The following is a 24074-nucleotide window of genomic DNA, read 5'->3' on the forward strand; positions in this document are numbered from 1 at the left end:
TCGCACGCCGGGGAATCCGGTGTGGCAGGGGTGACTGGCTGGAAGCGTTCCGTGAGGTGGTACTTCCCCTGCCCTGGGGTGATGGAGAGATTTTGTTCGGAATATGTCGCCCCAGGCTGTAACTTTGCTGAAGGGTGTAACCTTTGAAGCTGCGTTACGTAAACTACGAGGTGTGCGCAGTGCTCGAGTTGTGAAAGTGAAGCATAGGTATTACCTGACACGAAAGGCACCGGATGTGTGGTGAATTTCACGGAAAGTGGCTCTGAAGATGCGTCTTCTTACAGCAGATGAGTGTTGGAAGTGTTCACCTAAGCTGAGTAATGCAGGGCAGTGAGATTTCTGCCTCAAAAGAGATAACGTGTGTATCTTTACAAATACGTGGAAAAAACTTAAGAAATAGAAACTTAGCTCTTGACCAGGATGCAAGCATTAGTGGGTAGATGCTAAGCCTAGATTTTGAACCAATAGCAAATGACTAGATTTTTATGTTTTACAGATTGGTGACAGAGAGCGCTTGCGAGGGCTGGTCTATAAGGAACGTTATGTACAATCACATGTTTTTCTGTAAGGGTCAGGTTAAGGAACATGACTTGGAGTTGTGTAACCTTCTTAGCTTTGTTCTGTGCTAGCATACCTCTTTGGATATAGAGGTTTATGTAGGACAAACCCGAGGTTTTTACCCCAAATTCTTTATCTAAGAAGCAGGGAAGATGAGCCTGCAATGAGCTGTGCTTTTCTGTGTAGTCTGACAGTGGCCAGACCAATGAACATTTTAGTTAACAGATGTCTTGCTTGAGAAAACGGGATAGTGAAATACTATAGCTGAAGTTGACTACATGAGCAGCATTTGTGAGTTTGGTACTTAGTATATCCAGTTTAGGACACACTTGGGATCGTGTTCAGTGAAGAGTTAGGGAATTCTGTTTTATGGTTTCACTCCCCATAAATGTTAATTTTCTTGTATATATGTTAATTATAATAATTAATTCTAAACTTTCCTTCTTGATTATGGGTTGCTTTTCTGTTTCCATGGTGCTCATAAGAAAAAAGGTCAGAAGGGTTGCTTTTGCACAAGTAAAACTGGGTGTTGAGACCATGAAACGAAATAACTTAAATTCTCTTAGGGCTGTGATACAATAAAATAATATTTCTTTTAATATTAAGAATAAAAAAGGGCACTTCGGTTAAATGTGAGATGAACAGAAAGCAGTATACTGAGGTGAAAACTTACGAAACCCCTGAAGATTGCTGTATGTATTGTAGAAAATATTATCTAGGCGAAATCTTTTTCTTAGTTTATCTGGTTAGCGCTCAGTATGGTTAAATCTGTACATTCTGTTAGTCGAACCATGATCCTGCTACTGAGTACTGCGTACTGTAGTTTCTCTGGGAACTTCTAGAAATCCTTGGATCTTGCAAGTGGTGGGAAGCCTGGCTAAGTAATGTCCTCCTAAAAATGGGAAGTATGTGAGGTTATACAGATGTAGAAACCTAAGTGAGTCACTGTTTATAGGCTGAATTTCAACAGCATCACGTTCTTAGCTTGCAGCAGAGAACAATTTCAACTAAGATTTTGAGCTGGAGCCATTATTTTGCAGTTTTTTAGGAATGTCTGTATCCAGTTTAATGTGCTGTACTATAATTTGCTGTTGTCTCTTGACAATTATCTTCAAAGACAATGCAAGAACTTAAGTAAGCAGTACTTCACATGTCTGTTTTTAAGGGTTAAAATAACCTAGAACTACTGGAGGAAACCTAGTGTTGTCATTAATGCAGTACTTTGTATTACTGTTGTTTTGGGTTTTTTTCTTGTTAATGCCAGGAATAGCACTACTGTGTTGAATAGGTTGGTGTCTATTCTTTTACTGCCAGAAGGACCTACCATTCACATGTGTCACTGAAGATTGACCAAGATAGTATTACTCTATAACATGTACAGGACATCCTGTGTTCTCTGGGGTTCCACATTTCTGCAGAGCTGAATGACTGTCCACCAGCTGCAGCAGTCAAGCCATATTCTAGGTTGAGGTGGAACTTTCAGAGGAAAGAGAATAATAATGTATGCATAGTTCTTGACTGTGGTGCAATAGCCTACTTTGCAGTTAGCTGGAGAAGTCTACTGAACACAGAAACCTGCAGTGATGTCTCTTGCTTTCCCTCTTGAAGATGGTGGATCATTGCCTGGAAGGATTTTCCTAAAGGGCCACAAATATTTCGTTATGCTGGAATAAAACATGTTTTAACCTTGCTCCACCGCAGACTATTTATTTACATCTAATATTTTACTGTGTTACATGTTGACTCTGAGTAAACTCATTCTTAGAGAAATTCAGAAAAGCAAGACAACAATCTGACTTCCAGCAGCATATTCTTTCTCCTAACTGGAAAGCCTATGAAGCCGTTCTTGAGAATAGAAGTTCTCAGTTTATTCATGGAAGAGAAGGAGATATCTTGGCATTTTGACCTACCAGAGCAGATTTTCTGTAGGACTAAGTTGCAGACGTTGTGGGATTTCCAGCTTTGGGTTACAATGCTGGAAAAATAAAGCAGTAAAAATATATGGAAGTTTAAATTTGAAAACATACCAGAGAGCTTAAGGTTTTCTGTAAGACTGTGAGGGTATTAATACCTACTTCTGTTTTTCATGTAACTAAACATGCACACTGTTGTATTTTAGCAATATCTACTGTTTGTGGAAGATAAGAACTAATGTCTTTTGTTGTCTTCTCTCATCATCCCATCCCACGCTGTTCAAATTTGAATTTGGTGAAAATTTGTAAATGTCTACTGTTAAAAAACCCCATTATCTCAGTGTCCTTTCTATAGCTCTTACCAAAGTAGGAGAAAAAAGACTTTGGAGCCCAAAGGTTTCTTTGCCAATGTATGTAGGAGGCAGTGACTGAAACGACTTTTGAAGTCATTAATCTTGTTGGTGAGGAAACCACTCCTGACCTGTTTCATGGGGGACTGAAGTCAGCAGGAGGAGGTGAAATTATTGAAGCTGTTTATTTACTTGAGGTGAAAGTTGCTGCAAATCAGGCCTGCTTCACTGGAAGAAATTCAGCTCTGCTTCTGTGCACAAGCAAGTATGGTAGTATGCATCGTGTTACTTAGCTGTGCAAGTTGAATATTTAAAGTCTAGTTTGTCAGACCCATGGTGTAATGCCCAAGTATTTAGAGTTGTGTTTCTGTAAAATTTAACTGAAACAGTAGAGGGCTAAGAGGAGTGGAGGAGCTTCAGCTTTGCATGAGAGCATGCTTGTGGTAAAGTAGCTTCAGTAAAACACACAGTTAAAAATCTGGCAATAGGGCATGCCTTTACTGTACAAGACCTCTAGCTTCTGGGTGACCTGGGCTGGCACATGAATAGTGGATGGAATCTTACGTGAGTTTAAGCTTCCAAACTTCAGGTTTGTAAACGGTATGTTTAAGTCCTTCTTAATATTTACAACTTGGGTGAATTTCCTGAAGGCTAGAAAAGCAATACTCGTGAAGTGTTTCCCTCAAGAATGGGAGTGCTAGGCCTATTCATAGAACAATTGAGTTTCTTAGCACAGACTCTTCCCAGCTTTATTTTGTTTGGAAAATTGTAAACATTTTCAGCTGAAGCTGTCCAAACCCCATCTGCTTCAGGCAGAAATCTGGGGTGAGAAATCTTCCACTGGAGCAGTTAAGTTTTTTATTTTAGAGAAGCAGTTTGAAGAAACAGGAGGAGGGAAGTAATTGTCATTCTTTGATGAAGCCGATAACAAGTAGCTCTGTAGCATGAGGAGAGTCACCTGGACTCTTCAGGTCACATGTGATCTGACTGCATGCCAAAATTCCCAACATAGTGAATTCATGTTATACGCAAAACTTACCTGATAGTAAGTTTGGTAGGCCTGTGAACGAGTTTTTATTATATGATTGCAGAAGGGAAGTAATTGTCATTCTTTGATGAAGCCGATAACAAGTAGCTCTGTAGCATGAGGAGAGTCACCTGGACTCTTCAGGTCACATGTGATCTGACTGCATGCCAAAATTCCCAACATAGTGAATTCATGTTATACGCAAAACTTACCTGATAGTAAGTTTGGTAGGCCTGTGAACGAGTTTTTATTATATGATTGCAGAAGTTTACTGAAACCATCTTCTTCTAAAATTGTTGCTGTAAGTCTACTAATGCAATTTACCATTCTTGGGTATGATTGTCTTTATTATTTAAAGCACCTAAACGAACTGAAGGCAAAGCAAAGAAGCGTAAGTGAAAACAGACTACTTTATACAGTTTTGTATGTATTACTTAAGCATTAGGAACCTGGAAGAGCATTACGTAACATCTAAGAACTTGCAGCCAACTTTAAGGCTGTATTTTATGGCATGTGTATTTACTTCCAGAATCACAGAATATGCTGAGCTGGAGGGGACCCACAGGGTTCATCAAATCCAACTCTTAGTCCTGCACAAGACATCCCGAAGAGTCACACCACACCGTCACTTGAGAGTCATACATTCAAATAATTTATTTTGGATAGTTTAGTCCATGTACTTTTTAAAATTAATCTGGAAACTCTTAGAAAATTAATATGTTTCTATATTATAAAGAACTCCACAAACCCTTAGATGCAGAACACAACTCATGCAGGGCCTATCCTGACAAGTAGATGAGGATTTTCCATGATGAAATGTGATCAAATGTTGATATCAATAATAAGATGGAAGTTACGAGAGGATTCTCTTCTTTAAAAGCTGTTAATTAAATCTCTACTCCTAATTATTTAACTGTAAAATTATGTAAAAACATAGTTGGTTGTTGGGGGTTTTCTGATGTGGTTTTTAGATTTTTGTTGTTGATTATGGAAGCTTGAGATAATATCCAGTTCTTCATTACAGGTGTCCTCACAAGCTGCAGATAGCCATTTGCTCTCGCTGGCACCACTGTTGCTGAACTTCAGTTGCCTTTGCTATAGAAGCCCATACCATCATACGGGAGGTACTTGACCCTTCTCATCTAATCAGCACAGGGATGGATGACTCTTTCCATACTGCTGAGGATCTCTGGGCAGCTTTATATTTTGACATGCTTGCTTTTATTTTTTTTTTTAATGAAAGAATCAAATAATCCCAAAGAGTATCCAGAAGATACCATGAACTTTTATTTACTTAATTAGAAGTCTCCTTAGTATAGCAAAAGAAAAGAAACCTTGCTGCTCTAACTTTATCTTCCAGCTAGAAGTTAATGAGCAAATGTTCCTTTAATGAGATTTAGAGTTGCATCCAAGAAGAAACTACCTTATCTAAATTAACAGTTTTTTTCTCTGTATCTCAGTAATATAGGAAAAAATAATCTTCAAAACATGAACTGCTTTTTAAAAAGTTTAACTTGGAAGAGGTGCAGGCTTGAACTCCCTGAAGTTGTAAATTGATACTGAGCAAGCTGCCATCCCCATGATCTTCTGATAAAGTCAAGAAGACTTTACTTGCAGCTCTTGACTTTCATTTGGTTTTGTGTACTAATCTTGTACACTGGAATCTATTTTGGATTGTATTTATTTCAGACCAAAAGGTAAAATATGTTGGTACCGCCAATACACTTCGCAAACAGTGTTGTAGAAAAGGTGTAAACCCCTCTTGTTTATTGGTGAATGTAGGCTTTTGAGCTTAATTTTAGGTACAGAACTTCAGGAAAAGTATCCATGTCTTCCCAGAGAAAGCTAGTCTTGTTGATTGAGTACAAAGATGACTAATGTACATTTATTGTGGTGTTTATACTGAGATTGATGTGTAATTGCAGACCATGTCAGCCACAATATTCTGTAATTTCTTCCTATGTTGTGTGGCTTTTTATAGCATGCCAGACTTTCACACTGTGGTACGATCAAACTCTTTGGTTGTAACTGAAGTTGTAGAAAAGCCTTTTTTAGAATATGGAAGCTTCCATAGTCTTCCTTACCTAGGAATTCTTTCTGCTGTATGCTTTCTGTTGAGACTGTGGGAGTCTCTGCAAGACTATGATTCTTACATAAAATATGGTTTATTGACAGTAAATCATTTGATACTATAGTGTTATGACTGCCTTTTTCCTTGAGTCCAGGACAAGTTGTAAGCTGCTGTAAAACACACAGAAGCAGTCAAAAGGGCGCATATTCTCTGATAGAAAGACTAGTTTGTGTCACCTAGTTGTTGGGATTTTTGGTGGCATAGTATCTTCAAATGTTCTTGTAGGCTGCTTTGAAATGTGAATCTTGTGGCAAGAAATTAACAGAACTGAGTCTGATTTGGACTGTATTCTCCAGACACTAATAACTTCTTTGGTTACTGTGTTACGAAATGTTGTGGTCTGTCTGTATTCTGTTTTGGATCTAGAATATGGATCTAGAGCCTGTCAGAGAATTTGATTGTCCAGATAATTCACCTACTCATGTGTTTCTCTAAAGAGAGAGCAAAGGTGGAGCAATGATTTTATGTTTTTTTTTTTCTTTTTAGTTGATGAGTAAATTCTCCTTCTTGAAATGAGGGAATGGTCTGTCATTTGTGTCTGTTTATTTTTAGCAGCAAGCCATAAAATCCAAATCAGGACAAAAAGCACTAGTAAGGCTAACCTAGGGTTTCTTTTTTATTTCTGATGGTGACCCAATCTTTGGTATTTGTTTTCAAGCAAGATAAAAGTTATTTCCTATTTAGTTAGTTTTTGTATGACACTGATAGGTGTTGCTATTTGGTTTGTATTATTGTATTGCAGGATCTCTGCTAAAAATGCCAGAAGCAATAAGGAGGCAAGAGTTAGGTGAAAACTTTCAGGAGTATCAGAGAAAAAGCAGTATGAACAGAGTGTTTTTATGACTGCAGAGTATATATGTAAAAACCTTAGTTTTAATGTGGAGAGGGTATAGTCAAGCCTACACTTCAGAACTGGTCTGCTGCAGACATGTGAGAAGGAGCTTGTAAACCTTGTAGATGTGCAGTCTCTGCTTAAGGATATTTGCCTTCTTATCCTCTTAATATTATGGATTGTTTTAGGAGTTTCATGGTTCAGGGCTGGAAATATCTTGGTCATTCAACAGTTAGACATGTATAAAAAACGTCACTGATGGCATCAAAACTGCCCCATGTGACAGAAGAGTATGGGATGTTTTAGTAGAATGATCACTGGACAATCTATTTTTTGACAGCAGACTGTATGGAACCTGTAACAAGTACTTTTAAAACTACAGTTGCTTGAGTGGATCTCTAGGAGTTGCAAGCACTTGAAGACAGCCTAAATCTATAAACACACTAACTTCCTTAAGTGATTGGCTACTAGGTTCCCCCTTTATTTAGTTTTTGTCTCTGTTGCAGCTGAGACAACTACTTCCATGTGAAACAGTGTCACAGTACAGTTACTGTAAAAACCTCACCATGTGCCTACTACTCTGAATGTTGTTAATACATGAATTTTAAGATACCAGAGTCCTTAAGCATTCTTTTCAGATACAAGATAATCCAGGTGCAGGTTACAGTTTTTCCATGTGAAATTAAAAATACTAGTCAGGTCTCTTTCAGCTTTGAAAATGTTAAGCAAATGGAGCACGCTCTGAGAATGGCTGAAGTCCATAAACTGAGGGCCCAGCGTTGGGTAATAAAAGTTATTGAAACTTTTTTGACCTGAGCCAGTCCCATTGCCCAAAACTCACTGTTACATGCTGAAAACCTGATTTTGAGTTTTCAGTTACTAGATGCTGGTTAGAGATATATTTGAATGCTTCTGTGGAATTTAATTCCAACAGCCTTCTACAGGCAGAAAAAGTTAGGTTTGTACATGAATTTTAAGATGGGGAATACCAGAAGTTCTGGAAGTCCACTTAGCTTGCTTTCAGTAAGTACCCAGCTGGAAGTTACAGGTTCTTGATTTCTTGAGACTCATGCCCTCTGGATAACTCCTGACAAACTCTTAACCCAGGTTTTTTACTGAACTTGAGCTTGAAGCTCTTTACCCTTATGCATTTCCTGTTAAATTTGCAGTGTGCATGTAATGCCTGTGCAGAATAAGACTTATGTCACTAAACTTTTCATTATACTTTGTTAATTAAAGAGCTCGTCTGCATTCATTATAGTTTATTTCATCTGTATTACTAGGTACAGGCACATCTCTTGGAAAAGAAAACTTCAGACAATGCTTTAAGGCACACTTTCGTAAGTGATTAAAGATCTGGGTTGTCAAGTGGAATGGCTGGATTAAGGTCACCCCGCTCCTGGATCACACATTAAGATAAAAACAGTAGATAATGTGTTCTTACAAGAATTATTACATGCTTTCTTGGGAGGTCTTGGTACATGCTGTAAAAGCCATAATGAGCTGTCCTTCTGCTGGGACTTATAGTTGATGGGATAGTAATTGGTAAATTACTTGCCAGGCAAATTTTTTTTCCCCAAGTAATGCAGTATCATACCACACTCCGCATGATTATTCATGTTCACGTAAGTGCAGCTTCTACATGCTTTTAAGGTAATTTGTGGCTTGGTGTTTCAAGACAGTTCTTCTAAGAGTAATAGTAGGTAGTTTTAAATTCTGGTATTGCATTGCTGCAGCTGCTCCTGAGTAGTAGTGTAAACACAGTGCTGTGTTACATTTAAGTATTTATAACAGCCTTCCCTAGGAGTATTTTGAAATTGATAGTGTCTCTAACATATGATGATGAAAATACATTTGAAAGATGTGATCTGTTTATTAACTTACTTAGTTATACTTAATTTAGAGTAGTACTGAGTGTTAGATACAGTAAAGCTAGTTGCTCTTTAGGATAATTTCATTCAGAATATGTTAATGAAGCCTTAAAGGCTTTTGAAGCATGCATGTCTTTAAGAGGAATTGAAACAAAGTGAAATCTACTGCTAAGGAAACAAATGCATTTTTTTCCTACTGCAGTAGGATCAGAAGAGCTAGTAAAATTTCATAAATGAAATTGCCTGTTCAGTTATTTTTGCTTTAGTACAAGTTCTAATCACCAATTAAGAAATCATAGCTGAGTTGAAGGAGATTGAATATCTGGTTCTAGGGTGATTGCTTTTGTTTTTCGTTTGCATATATAAACTTGTGAATGACAAATGACCTTAAATGCTTACTAAACATGTAATGTTTGTTTCTTTTCTTTTAGTGTTCTGTCCGTGTAAACATATTTTTAGGGAATCTTCTTAGTATCTTTATGTAGCAAAATGGGATAAAATTGTCTATTGTAATTCAAGAAAAAACATCATCTAGTTCTGCTCTCCTGTGTGAAATGGATTTCTTTAAATGCTGTTTTCCAACTTTGTTACTCTAATGATTTCAGTTGTCAGTGATGCAGTAATGCTAGGCATAGGTATACTTGCAGATTCACACATCAGTTCTTGCAAATCAAAAAGCACGTGATTGATTCTACTGGTTGAGTTTCTGTGTTGCTCTGCTTTGTTTCTAGAAGCAGATGCTGTTGCAGTGTATTGACTTGGTCTAAATTTATACAGTTGCTCATGCTCAGGAACAGACTTCTTGCTCTTGCTGTAAACAGGACCTATCAGGTTGCCAGACATTACAACCTGCCTCATGTGAAGTGTGCTTACACTAATCTTATGTTTGTTACTGTGCTTTGAGACTCAAGTGTGACCTCAATAGTCACAGAATAATCTGGTGTCATAAAATATTCCTGCAAAGAGTATAAATGATAAAAACAGAGGGGACAAAACAAACCACAGTCACTTTGGCAGATCATGGAATCATAGAATGGTTTGGATTGGAATGGATTGTAAAGATCATCTCGTTCCACATGCCCTGCCATGAGCAGGGACACTTTTCATAGACCAGATTGCTCAGAGCCCCATCCAGCCTGGCCCTGAACAGTTCAGGAATGGGGCATCCATAGCTTCTCTGGGCAACCTGTTCCAGTGCCTCACCACCCTCACAGAAAAAAATTTCTTCCCAGTATCTAATCTGAACCCGTTCCCTTTCGGGTTTGAAGCCGTTGCCTCTTGCTCTGTTACTACATGCTCTTATAGAAGATTCCTCTCCATCTTTCTTGTAGGCTCCCTTTGGGAACTGGAAGGTCTCAATTAGGTTACCCTTAAGCCTTGTCTTCTCCAGGCTGAAAAATCTGAATTTCCTCATGGGAGAGGTGCTCCATCTCCGTCGCTCTGATTGTGTTTTTGGCCTCCTCTGGACTTGCTCCAACAGGTCCATGTCCTTCCTGTGCTGGGACCCCAGAGCTGGATGCAGCACTGCAGGTGGGGTCTCAGCAGAGCAGAGCAGAGGGGCAGAATCCCCTCCCTGGCCCTGCTGCCCACGCTGCTTTGGATGCAGCCCAGGACACGTTTGGCTTTCTGGGCTGTGAGTGCCCATGGCTGGGGGATGTCCAGCCTCCCACCCCCCCCCACCCCCAAGTCCTTCTGGGCAGGGCTGCTCTGATCTGTTCATCCCCAGCCTGTGCTGGCAATGGGGGTTGTCCTGATCCAGGTGCAGCACCTTGCAATAGATCTTATTAAACCTCATGATATTCCCATGGACCCACTTCTCCAGCCTGTTCAGGTCCCTCTGGATGACATCCCATCCTTCAGGTGTGTCAACTGCACCACTCAGCTTGGTGTCATCTGTAAACTTGTTGAGAGTGCATTCAATCCCATTGTCTGCATCATTAATGAAGATTAATTAAATAACTCCTGTCTGAGTATGGTCCCTGAGGGACACCACTTGTCACTGATGTCCATTTGGACTCTGAACCATTGACCACTACGCTCTGGATACCACCATCCAACCACTTTCTTATCCATCTAACAGTCTAATTTTTTATAAATTCTGTAAATTAGACAACTTTGCAGTCATCAGTTTATTTGGCTGACCATTTAGTTCATGTTCATCAAAGCTGACTTCACCAAATGACAGAGTATTTAGGAACGGAAGGAATCTCTGGAGGTCATCTAGTCCAACCCGCGGCCACCAAGGCAGGGCCACTTCAAACAGGTTAGTAGGAGTTTGCCCGGGTGGGTTTTGAGTACCTACAGAGAGGAGACTTCTCTTACTGTTGTGCAGGAATAGGTAGTCTGTGCATGGTGGTGTGTGTATGCTGTTAGGGAAGGCAGCTTCTTACTCAAGGTCTAGCCTTGTTATGTCTTTGTTTCTGCATATGTTAAATATAACTATTTCTGGACAGATTCCTTTTTCTCCCTCTTTTTTTTAAATTTGGAGGCTTTTTACCTTTCATGCTAATAGAGAGAATTTACTTGTGAATCAATAACATAACTTATTCTGCAGTCGTAACTGAAGAATAGATTGCAGAGACTAGCCGCAGGATGTCTTTTTAATTGTGTGTTAACACTGTTAACCTAGTTATTGTAGATAATTCAGGCTGTTCAGATTTACATATTTACTGAATTAACTTTAAACTGCAGTGCCTCAAAATATTTTTCTGTCACTCTGCACAGGACCTGTCCTGAGAGAACAGGAACAAAGACAGGAAAGCAAATCTCTCATCTGTGTGTTTCTTACATATATTTGGTCTACTAGGAGCAAAGTTACCATTTTCTCTCCAGCACATTAGCTTTCAGAAGATTTTGTCATACCCCACAGTATTCTAGGAACTATACTGTAATCTTTGCCACAGTCTATACAGTCCAGTTGGAACAGAAAAATGGAGGATAAGTTATGTGTCTCCAGTAGTATCCAATTTATTAATTATTTCATAATTGGTCTGTTTTGCAGGTGTGCTGCTGAACTTTTTAACCACTTTGCAACCAGAAAAACATCTCTTGGTAGGGGTTTAATCTTAAAGGTGGCCAGGAGTAGTGATCAGAAGCATTAGCAACTCCAGCTATGTGGATATCCCCTTCAGTGTGTTTTTGCAGTGTCAGTATTTGTCTTTGTTTTGGGTTTATTTGTGCTTTGAATATAAGAATAATGCTTTAAGCTTATTAACAGTGAAGATGCTTGTGGTGTGAAAAGCCCCCAAATCTGGATTGTAATAGGGCTGCAAGAACACTCCTATGCCCTTTGTGAAAGAGTTGTCAGAAGTATAGGAACGTGTAACATGGTGGTACAGAAAAGGGTACTTAAGCAGCTTTCTTCTCTGTATGAACTGCCAACCCTAAAAGCCCAGGCATATGAGGTGGTGTTGGTAGTCACCTGGACAATCACAGTTACTGGAGATTTCTGCTTTACTTGCATTTCTTTAATAGTTACAGCATGAAAATCTTCAGTATGGTTTTGTGTGCTTTGTGTTGAACTGGTTTGAAAACAGGCAGCTGAACAAGGTTCTTGACCAGACAGCTGTGTCAGCTTCAATTACTTTGAATCAAGCTATGAATACTCCTGTTTACAGATCCCAGCTGTGGGTACAGTAGTTTTCATCAGTAAAGAGAATTAGGTTTTTTTGCACAGATTTTAAGTTAATGGAAGAAGAACTGGTTCATTTCTTGACTGTCAGCTTCTGTTCATAACTGTCCCCTGCTCTTTAGAGTTGTTTTGAAAAAGCAGAGGGGATGGAGAAAGAAATATGGATTCCACTTTCATCTATCCTGAGATGGTTTGAGTGTTACAGAAAACTATATTAGTGAGAAACTGGGGAAGTGCTCCTTTTATTTCTTTTCTGTTCCTTCTTGTTCCATTTTTCTTGTTGTGCTGGATACTTGTGGATACTGGCCATAAGCTCATGAAAACAGTTCTGTTTGCAAAGATTCATGAAACATCAACTGGTGTCGAAAGTCACCTGTTCCTGAAAAAGAGGGTAGGTGACTTTTTTGCTGCTAGAATAGTTTGGAAAGGCATGAGAGTTTTTTAGTCATGCATGTTTTTCTCCCACTGCGATGTGAAGTAAAATGTAGCTAGTTCTAATTTTGCTATTTCAGACCAATGCATTATACTTTTGGGTGAATCAAATCTCTGCTTCAAAGATGCTCTAGGTCATTGAGGGTGTTTAACTGAGCAAAGCAGCAGTACTGCTTCCTGTATTTCCTGGTGCACAGCTTGTCATTTTTTGGTGTTTCTTAGCTTTATTGTAGGCAGGTAACACTAGTCTGTAGACACGTGTTTCTAGTTTTAAGCCTTCCAGTGATTTTCATTGAATGAAATTATGGCTGCAGTTAGTTAGCTTGATGAGTTTGATTTTTCATATACTCAAGACATAGGTTTTTATTTATCTGTAAAATGTGGCTGCCTCTTCTGGTCTGTGCAATTATTATCTATAAAAAGAGGATTTGAAAACTACTTAGGTATCTTAAGGTAGAGTTTCACAAGTACACGTTTCTTTTTGACAGCTAGAAGATGGACACACTTTATTTGACTACAATGTTGGACTAAATGACATAGTTCAGCTTTTGATACGTTCTGATTCTGAAGCTCCTACCACTGCGTCTGTGACAGATCAGGATGGAGAAGTCAATCCCTGTGCTGTTTCCAACTGCAAGAACAAAGTCAAAAAAACAAACAGTGGATCACCTAGTCAGCCATCTACATCATCTCGCTCATTTCTCATTGATCCTGGCATTGGATTGTACAAGGTATGTACAAGCTTTAAAAGCTGGAAACTTGCCTCACTCCTGTGGGTTTAATTTTATTGTTGAAAATGTATTGTTTTATTGTATCGAAGAGTGTATCCTCATTGATTTCTTTTATGATTTGATAAAATTCCCCAATTTGGCTTAAATGAAATTCACTTAATTTAAACTGACTCTTGGAGAGTCATGAGCATGTCCATGTACCAAGCTCACTTTTCAGGAGAGTTCTCAAACTCTGACACACTGTGTTCTTCAAAGCAGGTTCTTGAAAGGTTCTTAGAGTAGCTGTGAAACAAGTACTTTCTTGTGGACAAAAGAAACTAATAAGGAATAATAAGGAAAATGTGTTAAAGTGTAGCTTTTATCTTTATTTTTTCTTCAAGCTTGCCAAATGGTTGTTATAGTACTAATGTTTCAGTGCTGCATTAGAACTAGACAAATTGTAGAAATACACAGTTTCTATAAGCTATATGTCATGTAGTGATCCTTTTTTTTAATGTAGGTTTTTTAGGAATTGCATACCTAGTATTCATTTAGTTTTGTACCTTGTTGAATTTTTCAGTATTGTCATGCAGGATTACATCAGTGTACCAGAACTTTAATTTAAACAGAAAATGGGCAGTTTCCAGATTGCTAGCTTATTGAATATTTAGTAGGACGTGTGTATATGAATATCTCTATGTATATCTACCTGTAGGGAATGATAGCATTTCACCTCCTCTTTGGGTATTTCTCTTAGATAAGATATAGATGTAAAAGTAATTGTTTTGCTGGAAAACATCCACAATTGCAGAGAAGGAAAAGGAGGTTGAGGTTGCAGTAAATGGGCAGACTTAGTACAGTGTTGCCTTAAAGTCCTTGAAGAATTGACAAGTCTGGCTGAGAAAACCATGAGCTGGGCCTCTGGCTTATCTTGCGCCTGCCTCAAGCAAGGCCTAAGGATGGAGCAATGTCTGGTGTGAAGCAGAGGCCACATGGCCGTGTTGTTTCAGTGGGGCACAGAGGAGCACCTGCACCAGCCCTTAGGCTCACTCCCCCTTCACCATGTTTAACAAGCCTTGCTAAAAGTCTGTTTTCTTTGTGGAGATAAGGATGTGCACAAAGGCTGTCAGGCTGATGTCAGTGAGCCAACCTCAGCAGATGGACTGGAGTGTTTATTTTACCTTTTGTATCAACTGTATCAGCTGTAAATTCTGACCAAAAGTTACTAAGATCTGCATTATGTCCTATTTGCATATTAACTTTCACACACCTAGGAATGCAGATGAAAAGAGAGCATGTCTGTGTAAGACCACAGTCACCATAACCCCACCTGTAACATGAAATTGTTTCTTTTGGGTAGGACCAAAAATTACAATATAGAAGGGGTATTTTTGGGATAAAAGACAGGTGGAAAATGCCTCTGCTTGCTTGGGATAGGTTGATGGACTGTGTCTCTCCTCCTCCCCTGAAGGGGTGCATTTGCGTGGGCTTTGTACCTCCAAGTTACATTGGAGCAGACCCAGGAATATTTATTCACGCTCACATATGAGTATTTATTGATGTTTGAAATATTTACTATTATAGATGAGTATGTATTAGTATATATGGATATTTATTAGTATATACGAGTATTTATTTTTATATATGAATATATGTGTTTATAGTGCTAACGGAGCTCTGTTACTGTACTTTCTGTCATGACACATATTAACACTCCATAGTTAGTGCATTGCTCACTGGCAGTCCTGAACCCGCCTCCTATTGCTTCAATAAAACTGCACTATTGGTGAATCTGGATTGTGGATGTTACTGAGCACAACCAGACTTAGTGCTGAATTGATCAGAAATCAAGCCCAGTGGCGCCCAGCCCTCTGATCTCTGAAGACCAGCTGGAACACAAGGGCGTTCATTCTCTGCCAAATTTCTGTAGCTTTAATGCATCAGAGGCTGCCACGTATACAAGGTAATGTCAGTTGGAGTTCTCTTCATTCTCTGAGGAATCAGGGAGTCACAAAATGAGTAGCTTCAATATGGAGACACAAGCTTGTGTGCTTCCTTTTTCTTTTATGTCCATTTATTACAACGGGAAGAACTTCAGTTCTTCAGTTCTGAAGTTTTTCCGTTAGTCAAAAAGTGTAAAAGGTAATATGAGAAAAGATGGGGAGGATACTGGGGAGATGGGATAACACAGCAGATAGACTGATCTGAGGAAAAGAGTACTAAAATATATGTTTTTCAAAAATGCTAAATTTCAATATGTTAAATTAAGTAGTTAATTTAACAGTGTTAACTTTAGCAGTAGTTAAGTAGTCTCTTAGCTGTTTTGTTCAGGATTAAACCAGAAAATATAACAGAGAATGCTGATACCAGCAAGCATACCCAAGGAAACCTATTTTGTCAAGTCAGCTGGAATTTTTGTGATGTTTCATGCGAGAGACCTAACACTTTCTCCTTCATTAGTTGTGAAGTGATTAGCTTTTCAGTCAACAGTGTGTTTTCAGTATGCCTCGAGAAAAATTAGGGTGTAGTCATTTCACTGTTTGCTATCTGTAGATAACAGTATGAATGTATACAGAGGATTTCTAATTACAATATTTGAAAACTTTGAAGAATGTATTTTTACCCAGTATTGTAGTTCAGAGGCCATAAACTTGTTTAATGGAAGTCAGTAAAAAAGGCCTAGAGCCTAATAAACTAAGGTACATTAGGTGGCTAAATGGGTGGATGGATATATTTAATGATCTTGGATTTCATTGTCAAACAGTAAGGAATTGTTTACTTACTGGAAGAATTATTTTGCTACAACTTACTCTATCTGAGCAAAGTCCTGTGCCTCATTGGATCTTCATACAGATGAAGATCCAATGAGGATCTTCTACTCCATGCTATGGGTAGTCCCAACCTCTGTGCACTGTTCTCTCTTTCTGATTTCAGCTACCACAAGGAAAGTTAGCCATGGAACCAGCAATTATAAAAAACAATAAGAAAATAATGGTAGACTTGATACAGGAAATAAAAGTTAGTAATAATTATATTATTGTTAGGTGGTTAAAATAGTGATTTAAACAGAGTTCCTCTGTGTGGTCATTGTGTATTATGTATATCAGAATATTTTAGCTTGTTTTATATCCCAGTTGTACCTGACATCTGATACAGTTTTATGGGCTCTGAAGGACTAGTAGTGGATGGATTTATGTGCAACTCTTGTTCCTTGTTACTAAGAATTGTTAGTGGTGTCTGGTCTAAGACCTGGGAGGCCATCCCAAGATGGACTTGGCGTGAGTGAAGAACACTACCTTGGCTAAGCAATGGCCAAAAAGAAGAATACAGGATGAGTTTTAAGAGAGCAGTTACAGTAACACTGGTTTGGGCATGCAACATGATGTTAGAAAAACCAGCTCATTCAGAAGCACATCCATGTTTCTTTTTTTGATTCTCACATGGTCAGTTTTTCTTCCAAAAAACTCTGACTGCAGCAGAAACATTTTAGCCAAGAACACTAGCTTGGAATAAAAACCAAATGGAATCTGTAATTAAAATCAGTGTTTGTTTAATACTGTTCACAAACAGCTACTAATAAAACAGTTCTTAAATCTGACACCACTCACACAAAATAGTTGTATTATGCTCCTCAGAAGTCTGTGGTAATAATTATTTGATTATTTGCTCTTACTCTTTGCAAGTGTGGGGAAGTATATTTCACATCAAATTTACATATGCATGCATTATAGAGGAATACTTAAGGGAGTTTGCACTGATGTATTGGGGTTGTTGGTTTTTTTTGGTTGGTTGTTTTTTTCAATTTTTTGTTATTCTGGATCTGGAGATGGTGGATTTTACCTTGGCTGACATAGTTTCTTTGGGACTTCCATAACTGGCTGCAAGAACTAGCAGTAGATGGGGGAATCCTTAGTAGCGTGTATCCCATTCAACTGTGTTTTGGAGAAGAGGAGGTAAAGCACCACTTTGAGCTGCTACTAATTCAAACACATAAGATTGCATAGGGATGCCTTCTTGAAGGTTCCTTCTAGAAGTGCCAGAGTCCACTGTTTATGTTTAAAATAGACTGATAGATTTAAAATAAGGCTGTCCTTCTCTGATTCGTTAACCATGTGGCTGAAATTATCATCTTGGTAATAAGCTATACTTTGAATACTGTAGGTTCTAAGAAAGAATAAAAATACATGTTGGTATTTTACATACCGTAAGTTTGGGAAGTTATCTGAAGAGGAGGAATGGAAAGAGTAAAGCAGGAAGTATTCCTTTAATGGGATAAACTTGTTAGCTGAAACTGATGTCAGTTGTGCTTTCAAACCTAAGGATTGCTTCACTCTAAATACTAAAACTAACTGAGTTTTGCTCCCGTGAAAATACAGTAAGATGATTCATATCTTAGAAATTAGCCTTTGGAGTGTGTGAGAGTAAGTATCTCTCTGGCACAGTGCTGGTACTTGACAAAGACTGTAGCTTGAACCATATGTGTATTTACATACATACATGTGTCTCATATTGATAATTAAAGGTATTTTCTATGTGCAGTAGTTCTTCTGTAATAATTTTTTTATAGTTGGTGTACTGTTGAAGTGGTTTTTAAATCTTTCTTCTTTCGGTGTTCTCAGTATTATTAAAGGGACATCTGTTTATTACCTGAAGATTAGAAAAAATACAACATGATTTAGAATAGTGAAATGGGCAGTCATAACATTTTGGCTGACTGTAACTCTTTGGCTAACTGGCAACCTTGTTAGATTTTTTTTTTTTTTCCATCTGTCCTTGAGTTTTTAATGATGAAAAAAATCTTGCAGGACAGAAAAGTAGAAAGTTAAATAATAATTCCAAGTTGGAGGCTCAGGAAGGTCTGTAAACCCTTCGGTTGTGAGCTAGTATTTTAATACTGTGTGTGCTTTTTATAGCCATAAAGAGCAGTTGGTGAAACAAGAGGAAAGGATAATGAAAGAGATGAAGCTAATTTTCAGGTTTGAAGGGGAAAATAAAGTTAGCATTGCTTTTTAAAACTACATACAAATTACATTTATATTAGATTTTAATGAAGGAAGAGTAATAAAATATTGAAAGTGGATATAAAAGTATTTATGATTGCATATTACTTGAACTCGCTTAAGCTCTACTAGTTATTATAGTGGTTTTACTGATAACAGAGTTAAGCAGTAGCATAGTAAGTTGTCTGATTTATTTTTTTCTTAATTGGTATTTTATAAAATAAGCATAAATTCATTATTGAATTTTCCTTTTAGATAAATGAATTGGTGGATGCACGTGATGTCAGCATTGGAGCCTGGTTTGAAGCTCATATAGAAAATGTTACCCGAGCAACAAAGGGACATAAGAATGGTAAAGCTCAAGGGAAGAGTGGTAACACTTACAAAAGGACTAATGGAAACTTAAATCAAGATCATTCTAGAGAAAATGCAAATAATTTGGACAGTACACCTTCCACATCTTATTCAGACTGTATGGACACTGATGAAGAAGCTATTTATCATATCAAGTACGATGAGTAAGTGCTCCTGATACTATTTTGAGGACATCACATGTTGTTATTTGGTTTGTATAAACCAAGAATTTCTTGAAGAAGCTTGGAATCAAAGAAAGCAAGTTCAATATTGCAACCAAGAAAAAAAATACTAAAAAATTTATAACACTTTTTAGTGGATATAGCAAATCCATTGGCAGTAATGATGTTTTTCATGCTTAAATACTTGTGAAGTATTAATATCTTCTCTTCATAAGAATATCCTTTCTATATAAGAATATACATCCTTTCTACATAAGAAAAAGAAACCATACAACCAAATTTTAACTGTGGGTTTTTTAAGTAAAGTTTTTTTAATTTTTTTTTTAAATTATTTCCTGTGTATATTGAATTCCTCTAAATGGAGCTGAAGGAGAGCTCACCTTAAAGCAAATCTTTTTACTTAATTTGGATTTATTTTATTCCAAATAGAGCAATTGTGCACAAAATTTCAGATTTGCACTTACAGTAGAAATTTGTTATTGAGAACTTCGTGACTGAGGACTTGAAACTGATGCTGAACTGCAGAGAGGGTGGGGTTTTTTTCAAGTTAGTTTGGGGGTTTTTTGTCCATTCTCTAGTCATAACAAATTCTAGAGCCTGCAATGTGTGGGTGGGAAACCTTGAGTTTGAAAGGATTTTGTATTTATGAGCAGGCTTTGCATTGCTTCATTTGCTTGAGAAATGGTTCTGAAATTTTTTTGTAATAATGTGTTAAAGCAGTTAGTTAAGCTTCTAAACAAATAAAATTTTAAATGAGTTGAGTATTTTTAATTTTTGACACTGAGATTAGTAAAAGTACTGTAGTTTGTGCAATGTAAGATTGAGATAGAAGGATGCAAAGTATATTCAATATTAACTAAATGTTGATTTTCAAAACACTTTTTTAGAGTAGCTATTTCAGCTTTACATATTTTAATATGCAACTGTGAATCTGAGTTACATAGAGCAAGCACTTTTTGTTCCTCTTACTAGTAATAGATACAAGTTAATGCACTTTTTTGACTCTATGCTGAGTTTGGATTCCATATCTGTGACTTCAAGCCTTTTACTTAAAATGTGAGAGAATTAAAATGGTGGAAATAGGAATGTAAATACTTCAGTGAATATTGCAAAAAATACTTGAAAATAACATAGCCAACTGTTACGATCAAAATGAAAATATTTTTCCTTGGAATTAATGTCTTTGATGGTGTGATTTCAAAGACCTGTCTTTAATATTACATGATTTTACATTACTGTGGATATATGTAAGTTAGCAATGGGCAAACATTTCTGAGAAAGTATTTGTAACTGTTGTGGTGAAATGTTACTTTATTGTAGATGCTGTCATTTTTTATGAGTTGGAAGTACAGAAGTAGAAGAAGTTTCGCAACAGTTCTGATTTTTCTTCGGTATAGTCTTACTGAACAAAAAACCATTGACCTCTGTTTATGTGTATTTCCCTTTCAGCAGGTGGAGACAGTCTGCCTACTCCTATAAGGTGGTTGTGTATAGCAGTTGTATGCACTTAGCCAGCAAAATTAAGTAAGGCGCAAAAGCATAATGTGGCAAGATAGTCACATTTAAGCTGTTCAATCTAAAGTAATGGAAGTTAGAGCTTTTGGAAAGAAAAATTATTGGAAAGTGCAACTTGCACACTTACGAGTGATAAAGTTTTTGATGGATGTTCCTGATACAGTTCTTTTGGGGTCTCTCTTTCTTTCTTTTAGTGTTACCCAACATGCACATTCTTATTGTAACTACGTTTGTGCTCCTACCACTTTGTTTTCATACATTAGTGTTTACTTCTTTGAGATCTGTAGACAACACTTGTATTCTGCCACCTCTTTGTGCAATGTGGATAAGTAGGAAGATCATGGTCTGCTTTGACACACAGTTGTTCTCTGCTCCAGAAATAGATTAATTTATCTCTTCACTCCTATTCTTCATATCTCACTGTGAATACTGTGCCCTGCACAGTTACATGTGCGTGGATGTTTTGTTTTTCAGGTTTGGACAAAGTACATACTGCCAGATGTACTTGGCATTTTCTAGTCTGTCCTTGCTGTGTTGTTTTGGAGAAGCTCTTCTTCTTTTTATCTCTGATAGATGATGGCTGTCATGGGTGGCATAGTTCCAGCTCTGTCTTTCCTACAACAGGTATTCTTACATGACACGAAAACACTCTCCATTATCTGAAATAGAGTAAAAATGACTTACAAATGGAAGGCATAAGCCTGGTGCCAGTAAAGCCATCAAAATTACTTTAGTACTTCGGAAGGACTATATGTTAGAGGTGGGCACAGGTGCACAACTTCTCAAATCATAACTGATGCTTATCTGTCTGTTACATCCTTCCAGTTTGAAAAGAAAAAGAAAATCACCACAAAGATTACAGTTGAGGGATAGGTCACCTGTAATGGATTAGATTGGTCTACTCTACTCACTAGGTCACTACGGTTTTCTAGAGCCGTTGTTCTTAAAGGGTGAAGCAGGACTTGTCCTTTTCTTCAGTGAGAAAGCTGGCTTTAGCAGCAGTGCTGCTAGATCGAAATATCAAAAATCATTGATATATTGACTGTGCAAAACTTGAACACTTTGGTATGCAGTTTCAGATTCCATAAAAGTGCACCTCCTCTGAGGGGCTCAGTGTTCATTTGTTCCTCTTTCCATTTCTTGTTTAAATAGTGTAGTTATAGTGAATGTGAAAGGAAAAAGTATGACAGAGCTGTTTTTGCAAAGAGTAAAATTAAGGGAAATTATCCTTTCTGGGCAAGAATTAATTATAGTAATTTCAAAGGGGTAACTAACTTACGACTAAACAGAGCTTTCTTAGCAGCTGTGACTGCCACAGATAGGAGGTACTGCATATCCCTCTGTGATTTTTGATAACAGCACTGTTGAGTTGTTTCTGTAGTGGTTTCCTCCTGCCTCTTCCACCACCACCCCCCACCCCAGCTGTGTGTCTGTTATTTAACTAAATTGCTGCAATAGTTTTAAGGCCCACATATTTCTGCAGAGAGAAAACCTAGGGCCATTGGGAGGAACAGAACTCAGTTTCAGATTAAACTGAAGTCACAGTTCTTGATAAATGCAAAGGTTTAAAAGACGTGTGGTGCTTGTTTGAGAGCCCTATTTTCATCAGTGAGGAAGAGACCGAAGTACCAGTTTTACTGCTGAACTTCAGACAGTACCAAATTTCTTGGCGTCCATTTGAGGCTATGTAACTTTTGTGTGACACTCCATCTTCTGCTTTCAATTTCTGAATGCAGGTTTTTCTCTGGTGGTAGCAGTTTGAAGGTGTGTTTCTGAAGTGTCATCTTCCTTCCCTTCTTAGACTTTATTCCCTTTATGTCCATTTCGCCTTTGCATTTGTGGGTATCACAAGGAGTCATTAGATACTTTGAAGTCAAGGGTGTGCTATCAGGTTTCATAAAATGCTATCATACATCTCTTTCTTCTGCGCCCAGCAACTGACTTCAAATACAGAAGAAATGAACCTGTCTTGAACATAAAGCCAAATCCTGATTTAAAAGGACTTGTGAAGAATCCGACACATGCTGAGATCCTAAAGTTAACTGAGATAACTGTGGGTGATCTCCACCACAGCTTGCTTAAGAATCACTTCAGATCAGAAGTAGGACATATCAGTAGCTCAGAGTGGTGCCATAAGGACATGCCTACAATGCTGTGTCATATTTGCCCCTTCTTAACTTACTGTATTTTGTATTCGTTACTGGTGTAGCAGTGGTCATAGTGTACTTACAGGGAGACAGTTCTCATTCTGCAAGTATTAGCTTCTTGATCATTAGCTCCCCAAAGCAGTGGAAAGACTTAGGGGTATACAATCAAATAATGTCTTTTCCTTCCTTTTCTTGTTTAATTCATTTGTAATCAAGTCTTTTCATTTAAGAAGGCTCTCAGCAGAAGCCACGGGGAGGCTGGATGTTTCTGCAGCATGAGAAATTTCAGTATGACTACCTATATGCAAGTAGAGATTCAGTATGTCTCAAGTGTAGGTAACTTTTTTCAAATCCATTGTGTTTGGCTGATGATATTCCTCTCAGGCGTTATAACAATCAGAGAATTTTATTTTAAACCATGAGGTAATTTCTGCATCATATGCCATAAAGTATACGGTTATTTATTCTGGGGAACTAGTTGCTTCATGCTTAATGTGAGCTGTGGAATGATGCTCTCGTATCTTTAAAGTTGTAAACACGCGCGTGCACACACACACACACACACACACACACACACACACATATATTAAGAAAATTAGGATCCCACTATGTTGCCACAGAGGTCAAAAAAGTATAGTTGTCCTGTGTGGCTGTTGAAGCAACATGCAAGACACGGTCTTATAGTTGGAGAGCGCAGAATATCTTGAGGCGATGAGAAGAAAAGTTCTAAGAACTACCTGGTCAAAAAAAAACACTTTCTATTTGAAAGTGTCATCCCCAGCTGAAGAGATCATCAAGAGGATAATAGTATTAAACTTGGTATTACTTTCTCAAGGAATGGTTTGAAGATTGGACTTGTTCAATAGGTCCATTTTTCGAAATGTTTTTAATGTGAAATTCTCAGATATAGGTAGTAGGGTGGGATTGAATAGATTGTATCTGAAAATTCACATAGATGACACTACTGATAAACTGATTTTTGGAGACCAGAAGACAGTATGGGCCATTCTCAGATGAGATAGCCCCTACTTCTTTCTCATACTTTGCTTTCCAGCTGTGTACATCTGATAGTGAAGTTGCGTTGAGTTTTGTGGTTGTGTGACTGTACAATGAAGTGCTCTTGCTTCCTAATACATGTAAAAACTAGTGTTTACTAGGTGAATGTTACTGGATTTTGTCACTCATCAGTCAAATAAATTTGCCCAGCCAGGCTGGAATATGGGAAAGCATCCCTGCTTTTTTGAGAGGTAGCTGCTTTGTGCAGCATTAGTGATAGTGCATGATGTAAACCATTCTGTTTTTTCTTCAGTGAAGCAATGCCAAAATACATCCCTTTGCATGCTATGTGTTTCTCAATTAATCCTTGTAAATGTTTAGCTGAGTTATTTGACTTTTTCTTTATATACATCAAATACAGGAAA

At 37.8% G+C, this 24074-nt stretch overlaps 1 protein-coding gene across 1 annotated transcript in view; it reads left to right on the plus strand.

Moving 5' to 3' along the window:
- Positions 1-103: 103 nt before the first annotated feature.
- UHRF2 (ubiquitin like with PHD and ring finger domains 2) overlaps positions 104-24074 on the plus strand; it is a 79199-nt gene continuing 55228 nt past the window's right edge. Inside the window, exons 1-4 of the mRNA XM_017732784.1 lie at positions 104-207; positions 12219-12312; positions 13234-13476; positions 18711-18973. Coding sequence (XP_017588273.1) covers positions 104-207; positions 12219-12312; positions 13234-13476; positions 18711-18973 — 704 coding nt within the window. The remainder of the gene's footprint in view (positions 208-12218; positions 12313-13233; positions 13477-18710; positions 18974-24074) is intronic.

This window comes from Corvus brachyrhynchos, unplaced genomic scaffold, assembly GCF_000691975.1.
Source record: "Corvus brachyrhynchos isolate BGI_N302 unplaced genomic scaffold, ASM69197v1 scaffold194, whole genome shotgun sequence".
Lineage (NCBI taxonomy): Eukaryota > Metazoa > Chordata > Aves > Passeriformes > Corvidae > Corvus > Corvus brachyrhynchos.